This window comes from Anabrus simplex, chromosome 6 (assembly GCF_040414725.1).
Source record: "Anabrus simplex isolate iqAnaSimp1 chromosome 6, ASM4041472v1, whole genome shotgun sequence".
Lineage (NCBI taxonomy): Eukaryota > Metazoa > Arthropoda > Insecta > Orthoptera > Tettigoniidae > Anabrus > Anabrus simplex.
Window position 1 is genome coordinate 131,569,791 of NC_090270.1, and position 12,040 is coordinate 131,581,830.

Consider the following 12,040-nt stretch of genomic DNA (forward strand, 5'->3'; position numbering starts at 1 on the left):
GGATACTGGCCGCACTTAAGCGATTGCAGCTATTGAGCTCGGTGAGGATGTTCTTAACACTACAATTGTATATACTTTTGTGGAACGTCTTATAATTGAGTACCTGTTTTTTAGCCTCATGAAATTTGAATACAATACCTATCTCTTCTTAATAATGTATTAAATTGGGTGTAAACAAAAATATTACACTTATTTAGTACTGAAAAATTGACAATTGTATACATTTTACTACAAAGCATATTGTATAAAAAAATGTTAGTATATCTCTCAATTATAATTATTACGGTGTACACCTCATATATAACATACACCAATGTAATACGATTAACAGTTCACGTTATAAACATTTTAGCCCTAATATGAATATTTTTGTAAATTATTGGTATAATTTTACTAGAGAGGTAAATTTTAATGTATTTCTAATGGCTTTGTTTTCTTTTCTTGGCTGATGATGACATACAATTTTTGTCGAAACCAGTCCCATATGACTAAATAAATGAAATGTGAAGATTTAATAGACTTGTACAATCTATCACATAATTTTCAGTATTGAATACGTGGACCCTATAATTCCCTTGTTTATTTGTGATTCTCTCTTCAATATGGAACCAATAATGAAGTTTTTGACTTCAAATAAATGCTTGGTATTAGGTCCCATTCTTAAACGAGAGACTGTTCGAGGTCTTGAAGAGTCTGTGGTAGAACAGGGCGCCCATGAACAATTCTGTCAAGCCTATCCCACACATGCTGGATACGATTAAGGTCGGGACTGGCTGCTGATCATTCCATATCTTAAACATCCAGTTCTCGCAAGACAGCTCTGGTGATACGCACTACATGAGCCCTGGCATTGTCGTGCACGAGTACGAATTCAGGGCCAACACCGTATGCAGCAACCAACACATGCTGTAGCAGTATCTTATCGATGTACCCTGCAGCAGTAAGATTACCACGGACGATGACATGATCGATACAGCCATCAATACTGATGCCACCCCACACCATCACAGAACCTTGTCCAAATCAGTCGCCTTCCTGGACAACATTTGGTACGTACTGCTCACCACGGCATCTCCATACACGATTTCCATCACACTGTGTCAGGGGAAATCTGGACTCGTCCGAATAACACAGGTCTCCATTGGCGAAGTTGCTAGTTGACATGGGTACGAGCAAACAGAAGGCGAGCTGCGCAATGTTGCTGCGGTAGACGGGGCATTCGAACAGGACACCTGGGCCACAAGGACACGACGCCGCAACGCACAAATGATCAAATATCGGTCATCCTGTGGGATTGTCATGCGTCCACAACCATGTCCCACCCTCCTTGTGAACTGGCCTCTCGTTGTAGCGATTCCGCAAGCGCTGAATAACTGACGGAGAGACACTGAGATCCACAGGAACACGACGAAAAGTCCATCCTTCTCGGATCAAAGAGACGGCCTTTGCGACTTGAACCTCATTAAGATGTCTCATGGGATGTGCTGATTGATGTACAGTGTGCTCAAATGACCACAGTAGAATGTGTACCTCCCAACGACACACTAGACGCACTGCTATTTACTTTGTTTTGAGGGGTCACCTGACAGTTTAATATATATATATATATAAAACGTCGATTTGACATTGCCTGAGTAGCTAAGGTCTCAAGGTATGCTGTACGACCATTGCAACCCCATCTACCGAATTAACATTCACATACCAGACTTTAAAAAAAAAGGTTCCCCTAATTTTTTTGAACAGTGTACCTTACAAAAATTCAGGCTTGTCTCATATGTGAGACCGTCTTACATTTGGGCCAATATGGTATATGAAAAATGTATAATGCCTACAAAAAACAATGAGTGCATGGTATCATATATTTCTCATATTTAATATTTTATCAGGCTTAATTTTTAATTACTGTATTATCAAAATATAATTCACCTCCCATGTAGATACAAACCCTGGGGATACCCACAACAAACCTGTCTATAGATTCAATTATTTCTGAGAAAAGTGAACCTGAGAGGAACTTGCACAATACCATACGCTCATTTAAAAAAAAAAGAAAAAAAAAAATTGAGTGGTTGTACTTTCCTCATGTGGTAATCAGGGATTAAAAAATCCACATTAACAACTATATTATGTAGTTAAAAAATTCTACAAATACTTACTGTTATATTATCAGTAAGATATCTAGAACTTGAAGACATAAACTTACTTGATGGATTCTAATACTGTAGTACGTTTCTCAGCTGCTTTAACACGTATCTGCTCCAGAGTAAGATCCTGGTTTTCACGATCTATTTTGCCTTTGGCTCGCATTTCGGCCTCCACTCGCTTCATCTCATGCTTCTGTCGAAGTTCCATTTCATGTTCAATGGTTGCTTTACGCATAGCCTCCTGTTTAGCCACCGATTCTTCCTGGCGACGAAGATTTTCATCATTGATTTTTTGTTGCTGAAGTAATTGGTCTTCATACCTTTGCAAATAGAAAGATAGATAAAATATTATATTGCTTACATCATGTAATGCATAAGCATTAAAATCAGTTGAACATTTAAAACATGTACTTCAAGAAAGCAAAAGCTTGTTAAATATACCATAAGCACATACTAGAGTATAGTACTGCACCAGAAACACTGGTCTAGCGTTGGTTTCGAAGTAGTTCAAACTTATACCTGCCGCCCGATAGCAAGCGACCGGCCTACAGCGAACACGTGGCGAGTGACGTATAAGCCAACTTCAACACGCCAAGGCTAATTTATGTCACTCGTTGAACATTCCATTCCTTCTACCCATAATAACCTGTATAATAATTATGGTACAAATATGAGTAACATCACTGTACATCCCATTTAATGCCTATAACACTACCAAGTTTCTTTAAAATCCACAATGGATTGAGAAAGTTACTTAAGGACTGAGAAAGCTGCTGTCCACGACTTGAGTATAAGCAAGACACGAGGGCCAGCGAAAAGTACAGTCTTACTCCACAGTCAGACCTGTGAGGTTGACTGCTGGTGGTTGTCAGCGCTACAAGATGACGAAGTAATTAAGTTGAAGTCTGCAATACTCTACCTAACTACTGGCGAGAATAAATACTTTTTCTTTCTCTGTGTAGCCAATGAGCGTAATACTTTAAATATTTCCAAGTAACTAAAACTCTGTGCATCACTTAACATTTCTGTCTTAAAACTTAAAACATTTTTCAAGTGATTAAAACCTTGTGTAATTGAACTTAGAATTTTTCGAGCATAAACTGTGCATCAAACACTTAGGTTGTTCATGAACTGTATAATACTAGTCTTTGTGTGAAATAACTTCACGTTATTTACGAATCTAAAATACTGTGTGAACGGACTAATTTTCACTATTTAGAATTGAATTAATTATATTATTCTCTAGTCTTTAAATTCAATCTTTGGAGTGAATGGGACTAATTTCAAGGAATCATTTACATTCACATTTAAATGTGACGGTGCGTGTGAAAGAGTAATTTCACGTGAGGCATTTGACTTCTAATATCCATGATATAGATGCTAATTCCCATACGGAACCTGAAATATTCGTCCTGAACGAGTAGATTTATAATACCAATATAGCTGGTCCATTATTAGAAACATTTGAATACCTAGTCAAAGTGAGTGTCTTATAAATCACTACAGATAACGTTTCTACAGTATTTAGCACTGTTTATTCATTGAATAAACTCTCCGAACAGTTTTACGAAAAATTAAAAATATTGAATTACTGTAACACTACGATTGTTTGCAGCCTCAAATTCAATGACCATTCGGCACATTGATTATACTAGCTTTTATGTGCTTACAGTTAGCAAGTGCAAATTATGTTTACAATTGTGTGGATTTGATTCCATTGATATTCAACCGCAAAAAGTCTTATTTGAGTTATTTTATTTTCGTCTCAAGAGACAAGTGCAGTTCATTGAAAAGAATGACTTGTCCGATTTTATTGACATTCTACATGAACATAAACATTTCTTTAAGCCCTTCATGGGCACAATAAACATCAGTTGAACGTTGAGCTTCATTAATCAGTCATCACACAAGTCCATTAACTCTCTCTCTACCCGCTCCAATTTAATGTACCGTACACGCCCTGCGTCCATTCTCGTGCTCTTCAAGCATAAAGTATGGGCATTTTCCTGATACACTGTATTACCCGTGCTTCATAAAGATGTACGAGTAAGGATTAATGTGGTTAAATTAAAGATGGTCCAAAAGTATATGTGTCTTACGACATGCTCTTGTAGACAATATTTACGGCCTTACCATAGGGTGATGCTCCCCTCAACACTAGAGAGCACTGCCAGAGACTATCCTCTTACCTCCCCTCCCAATGCCCCGCAGATACGGAGACACATATACAACACAAGGAGCGCAAGTAGAATGACAAGTCAGCAGTCAAACAGCTGAATGCACTATAGAGCGTTCCAACCTTAAATTGCAGTACAGCGTAGATGGAGCGCGCCGTTGCGAAATCGACTCGTGAAGATCACGCTCGAGTGTGACTCAAACAGGGCGTCACAGTTCCACATTTTTCGTTTGTAATTTTGTAATTTTAAGTTCATTCATTTATTCATAAATTAATATTTGTAGGAAGGTAAAATAAATACAACATGCCTTAATCAGTGGCGTTGCTCTCAGACATTGGACGTACACCTAACATTTCTGCAAGGCCTGATGTTCCCGCTTTGGATAAAACGGGTTCGGGAGATGAACTTGAGGATGATCCGGACGATGGAGAAAGTCGTATTAAAAAACTTTTCATCGTCGACATCGTCCTGTAATTCGTCTGCTTTCCACAAAACTCTCTCATTTTTCTTTACTTCGTTCACATAATTTGCCCAATTGTCTTATGTTTTTATGGCATAACAATTTTAGTTCAGCATTTAGAACAAAACCATGTTCATTACCCGCGTGGACTAAGGCAAATCACGGTCCTCGGCTTTTCGGTGGCCTAAGTCCCGAACTCACCCCTTCAAAAGCAGCCTGCCGTGCACTTTTCACTGTCGTATCCTTCCATTCTCTTGTCACTGTCTGCCCAATATTTACCCACGATTCATCTGTGTAAATTATAGCTTTATTCTGTGCCCTGAAACATTTTATCTCCCTGAGATATCTGTGCCGCCAATTAATAATTTCATCGGTTTCAGTGAAAGCTGCTTTATTACCCCGTCTTAACGGAAGCCTATATCATGTAAGAAGCGATACAACGTAGTTTTGGAAAATCGTGGCAAAGAATCTTCTCCATTTACGCGACTCAAAATCACGATCAATGTAGGTGGTATGTTAGCAAATAAAAGAGAGTGAACCACCCGACGCATCCACTTCTAACAATTTCATCATATTTAATTTTTCTGTCGTCATTCTCTTTTTCTCTTTTTTTTTTCGAGAGTTCACAAAGGACCATGTGTGTGTTCCTTCCTTATAGCATAGATTGTTCTTTCGGAACAACCTGTAGCTTTAGCTGTTTCACTGATTGCGCTGCTCATATTCATAGTCTTTAAAAAACAATCCAGGACACTCATTATAATATTGCGTTCTTTTCCCCCGAGTTTACCTACGGAACGTTTCTTTTTAATTTGACGATCCATTATACATCCTTCTGCACTTTTTCTTCGAACTAAGAACTATACATACGAGCACGGACTGACAACTACACAGACTACACAAACACAATTCACTTGTCCTCAAGAACTATACATTTATCACTGATCTTGTCCGGCTCCATGGCTAAATGGTTAGCGTGATGGCCTCTGGTCCAAAGGGCCCCGGGTTCGAGATCGGGGATTTTAACCTTCATTGGTTAATTCCAATGGCTCGGTGGCTGGGTGTGCATTAGAATTCATCACAGGTAGGGGCCCCATTCTTATAGACGCGCAGGTCGCCTATGCGGCGTCAACACTGGAAAGACCTGCACTCGGCCTCTTCGGAGGCCACACGCCATTAAATATTATATATATCACTGATCTTTATTTAATCAATCTTATAATACTGATTAAATGAACACCACTGCACACGGCTGCCAGTATATTTAAAAGCTCAGCCAGCCGAGTCACTCGTGAAACATAAACAAACGAGACGTTCTCCCTGTCATAAATTAAGAGATAACGAGGTAAGGACTTTAGGTATGATTTAAAAATAACTTCCATATACGAAGAGCGTTTGCTTTGCTTTAACAACGCCATGATCCTTCTGCACATTTTCTTCGAAATTAGATCCCCACGCACGAGCACGAACCACACAAACGAAATACACTTTCCCTCAAGAATTGTACATGTCACTGATATGTATTTAATCACTATTATACATACTACTGACGAAATGAGCACTGCACTGCATGCAACTGTCTGGAAATGTTAAAAGCACATGTTTGGGAGATCACTACCGATATAAGCCAGCCAGCCAGACAGCCAGCCGAGTCACGCGCGAAACCAAAATTCAAGGAGATATTCTTCCTGTCACAAATTAATAATTAAGCAAGATAGGAACTTCGGGATTGTTTTAAAAATAACTTCCATATCTGAAGACCATTTGCCTCGCTTTGACCCCCCATGCAAATTCAACAGGAAAGACGCTGGCCAGCGACTGACTTTTTCGTGCCTACACATAAAATTCCCTGAACATGACTGAAAATAAACGCATGTACTGCATTGGGTTATCATTTAAATTTAAAAATAAACTTATCTTCATCGAGCTGAAATGTTTCTTTACCAGCAGTGAAAAAATTAGGAAAATAAAGAATATAAAATAGGAGTTATGGCATGATAAGTTCTATGCAATGAAGATTTTGCAATTGGCGAAACTTTCCATTATATTACCATTTTCACACTAAATTATTTTTTTACAATTTTTTTGTTAACGGCATCAAATGCGCCTTGAAATTCTGTACATAACACGATATTCACTCATTTTAACCGATAACATTCTGATTCACGGATATTTGGCAAACCCGCTGCATTAGAGTAGGACAGCGCTACCCGCAAAACATGGGAGAAGGAAAGAGGCGGAATTATCCCATTACTGCTGTACTGCAATTTAAGGTTGGAACGCTCTATAGAGTAAATGCAGGTGGGAGGAGAAAGGGTAAGTGCTGATCCTTCATTGTTACTTTCTTCAACTTTTAAATCATTCGGCGTATTCTTACGAAAATAACTTTCCTGTTACAGATATGTCAACAGACTTTCTTACGTAAACTTTGATGAAATTACCATTTGAATGTCACCAAAACTTGTTTATCACTAATTGACAGAGTCCCTGCTTACATCTGAACAATTGCCCTACAGTCAAGACTACAAGCAATTTATGAATTCGACAAATCTGAAGTTAAATACACTGACTGACAGAGCAAATGCAACACCAAGAAGGAGTGGTCAGAACTTTATGCCAATTGCAGGGTAGACTGACGTCACTGAGGTATGCTCATGATGTGAAATGCGCCGCTGTGCTGCGCACGTAGCGAACGTTAAATGGGACACAGCGTTGGCGAATGGCCCACTTCGTACCGTGATTTCTCAGCCGACAGTCATTGTAGAACGTGTTGTCGTGTGCCACAGGACACGTGTATAGCTAAGAATGCCAGGCCGCCGTCAACGGAGGCATTTCCAGCAGACAGACGACTTTACGAGGGGTATGGTGATCGGGCTGAGAAGGGCAGGTTGGTCGCTTCGTCAAATCGCAGCCGATACCCATAGGGATGTGTCCACGGTGCAGCGCCTGTGGCGAAGATGGTTGGCGCAGGGACATGTGGCACGTGCGAGGGGTCCAGGCGCAGCCCGAGTGACGTCAGCACGCGAGGATCGGCGCATCCGCCGCCAAGCGGTGACAGCCCCGCACGCCACGTCAACCGCAATTCTTCAGCATGTGTAAGACACCCTGGCTGTTCCAATATCGACCAGAACAATTTCCCATCGATTGGTTGAAGGAGGCCTGCACTCCCGGCGTCCGCTCAGAAGACTACCATTGACTCCACAGCATAGACGTGCACGCCTGGCATGGTGCCGGGCTAGAGCGACTTGGATGAGGGAATGGCGGAACGTCGTGTTCTCCGATGAGTCACGCTTCTGTTCTGTCAGTGATAGTCACCGCAGACGAGTGTGGCGTCGGCGTGGAGAAAGGTCAAATCCGGCAGTAACTGTGGAGCGCCCTACCGCTAGACAACGCGGCATCATGGTTTGGGGCGCTATTGCGTATGATTCCACGTCACCTCTAGTGCGTATTCAAGGCACGTTAAATGCCCACCGCTACGTGCAGCATGTGCTGCGGCCGGTGGCACTCCCGTACCTTCAGGGGCTGCCCAATGCTCTGTTTCAGCAGGATAATGCCCGCCCACACACTGCTCGCATCTCCCAACAGGCTCTACGAGGTGTACAGATGCTTCCGTGGCCAGCGTACTCTCCGGATCTCTCACCAATCGAACACGTGTGGGATCTCATTGGACGCCGTTTGCAAACTCTGCCCCAGCCTCGTACGGACGACCAACTGTGGCAAATGGTTGACAGAGAATGGAGAACCATCCCTCAGGACACCATCCGCACTCTTATTGACTCTGTACCTCGACGTGTTTCTGCGTGCATCGCCGCTCGCGGTGGTCCTACATCCTACTGAGTCGATGCCGTGCGCATTGTGTAACCTGCATATCGGTTTGAAATAAACATCAATTATTCGTCCGTGCCGTCTCTGTTTTTTCCCCAACTTTCATCCCTTTCGAACCACTCCTTCTTGGTGTTGCATTTCCTCTGTCAGTCAGTGTATTTAGTGTAGGACTAAATTCATAACCTACAATCAACAGTGCACATCAGTTTTGTCACTTTTATGGACGAATAGTATAATATTTAAACCTAACTGCAGCTGTTTTGAGAGTATGTTAAGATTCCAATTCCATACAGTATAATATGTGGAAAGTTACACCAGTAGTAACAAAATATTTGAATGTGTATACAATGAATAATTCAAATACATTTAAGCAATGCAACAGATTGTCAAATGTATTGACATTGTATTTTAAATATTAGAATAAGGGTTTAAAGGTTATTATTTTCAATAAGACGACGTAACATACAAACATTTTAATATTTAAGAAGTTTCTTCAAAGCTTATTATGGATAAGTTTGTCAATGGCAAACCATAAGTGTAAGTTCTAAAACAATGTTATCATTTAACATTGTAAGAATATTTATATCTGAAGATGTTCAAAATATGAATGAAATTTGTCCTATGTTTTAATAAGGATGAGATCCTAATTTTATAATTGCTTTTAATGTACTGAATAGGTGGATACAAAAGTTTTACTGTTTCTTTTTTTTTTTTTTTTACTAGAGAGCACACCACGTAAAAGCTGGCTGTAACGGATACACTGCTTCCGTAGATAATGACGCAAAATGAAATGTGAATTATAAACCCATTAAATATGAATCATAAACCTACAGAATATTATAAAGATAGAAACCCAGGATATACATATAATACAATGACTATAATGAAAACAGCTGAATACATAAATTGCAGCTCACATTAGTTCTCAAATATAGATAAGCACACGTAGCACTCTGAACAATACAACTGTAGAATCCAAACGCTTTGCAGAGAATGACATGCTCATTCTCCAGTTGGCCTGTTAAAAAACAAAAGACAACTTCCACACGAAATGAGAAGCTTATTCATTAGTGAAGGCAACCACAGCCAAAAATACAAGAAAGCTGAATCTCCTTGAAAACTTAAGAGTTACGAAGAAAATGCACGACTGCTTTTTGTAGAAAATGTAATTTGAGGCCACATGTGCACTTCTATTTTTTGCGGGGCCAACCATTTACTAGTTATCTTAGCTGAAGTAGGGTAAAAATTGCCCAAATTTGGGATATACCCCTGTAAAATCCCCAAGTAGGTCAAATATATCAAAATCAAAAGTATACAGTATATGATTCAAGATTTCAAGCTACATCCTTACTAAATTTTAGTTCAATCGATCCAGTAGTTTTAAAGCCTATCCGAACAAAGAAACAAACAAGACACCACCTTATTTTTATTAATAATATAGATGACATCAATATTACTAGATGGGATGAATACAGGGCCATTGAGTCCTTTTTCATACATGACAACCTAACACCCTGTATGTTCTGTACATTCTTCCTCACTTACCATACTCAGTACACCTTAACGCACAACTTCTGCAGCTTCAAGGGACACTTATTTCATGAGATTGAATGCACTCCTATAAACATTAAGATGGCTCCATCTTATGCCAACCCCAGTATTTGACTGGTGTAAAAATGGGGAAATGGAAAACAATCTTCGGGGCTGCTGATGGTGCGTTTCGAAACTACAATGTTCAGAATGCATTCAGTTATACAGTACTATAGTAATTTAATCTTCCCTCAGCCAATGCTATTTAGATCACACTAACCGTAACACTAAAATCAAAGTTACACTTCCTTGTTCGGTGGCGTGTCACTTCACTCTTGATAATATGAAATTTTATTTCCCCAGAAAGGCAAATTACCAGACCACCTGGCAATCACCAAACGCAGCTATAGGATCATTTCAAATTGATCATGTTGCAATCAGTGTAAAATGCAGGAAAGAGATCATGAATGTCACAGAGTTAAAGGTTGGAATGTTTATTCTGACCATTTCTACACAAAAATTAAAGACCATATTACTGCCCAAACGAAAGATACCTTCTACCACAATTCCACCAGGGATTGATCCCCAATTCCTGTCAGAGAATAAAGAATGTTTTGCAACTGACATCTTGCAAAGAGGTATGAATGACTGGAACCAACCAAAGTCCAGCATATGCGAAACGACCAATAACCTCAGACAACCTTGAAGGAAGAGACGATATAGATGGTGAAATACTGAATGCGATCTTGCAGTTGATGAGCGTGCCGCAGCCTGGACAAAGTGGTACTCAACTAAACAAAAGAAAGACTGGGAGAATTTCAGAATGATGCAGAAACTGTCAAGTAAGACCATCAGACGTGTGAAAAGATCTTACGATCGGTCAAGACTGGGAAGTTAGATGAAGAATTCAAAATATACAACACCAGAAACTTATTAGGCCCACAAAGAGGAACTCTCGGGATATAAACCACAATGCCTTCACTTTAAGAATACAGTTGGTCACCTGTAATCGCCAGAACATGGAACTTTTGGCAAACTACTTTGAGCAGTTGCTCAATTGCAAAGAGCCCATGGAAAGATTACCTGTTGAAGATCCACCAGAGATACACCTCCTATCTAACCCACCAACAATGCAGCAAGTTGCTAATGCCATCGGACATCATAAGAACTGCAAGGCTCCCGGGGAAGATGGCATCATTGCGGAAGCTCTAAAAGCAGGCTGAAATAAAATCACAGAGGCCATACACCAGATCTTGGTTGACTGCTGGGAGACTGGCAGGATCCCTGATAACTGGAAATCAACTATCATACACCCTTTACATAAGAAAGGTAACCGCAGTGATGTTAAAAACTACCGAGGGAAATCTCTGCTATCAGTAGCATACAAAGTGCCATCGAGGATTTTACTGGACAATGTGGAAAGCCAATGTGATCGAACGATTGGTGAATATCAAGGAGGATTTCAGCGTGGACGGTCCTGTACTGAGCAGATCTTCAACCTAAAAACCATTCTCCAACTAAAACAAATAAGGAGTATGAACATTTCTGTGGTTTACGTCGACTTTAAAAAAGCTTACGATTCCATCGACTGCAAGACACTCCTCTCCGTACTGCAAGAACGAGGTGTCGATTACAACACACGCACCCTCATCCAACAGTACAACATCAAACGTGGAGTTCAGGGAGAACTATCTCGGAGTTTCAAGATAAAAACTGGAGTACGACAGGGTGATGGCCTCTCACCTGTTCTGTTTAATCTAGTGCTTGATAAATTCATCAAGAACTGGGAATGTAGACTGAGGAGTCTAGAAATCAAACTATGTAGTTGCCATTGGAACCAGGACCCGAAAAATTGAGATCAGGTGCCTAGCATTCGCAGATGACATTGCAATGCTAACCAACAACTC

The 12,040-nt window shown here is 40.2% G+C and overlaps 1 protein-coding gene across 1 annotated transcript in view; it reads right to left on the reverse strand.

Moving 5' to 3' along the window:
• The window catches only part of bor (ATPase family AAA domain containing bor), a 140,877-nt gene that overhangs the window by 114,891 nt on the left and 13,946 nt on the right, over positions 1-12,040 (reverse strand). The window contains exon 3 of the mRNA XM_067149928.2: positions 2,204-2,464. Coding sequence (XP_067006029.1) covers positions 2,204-2,464 — 261 coding nt within the window. The remainder of the gene's footprint in view (positions 1-2,203; positions 2,465-12,040) is intronic.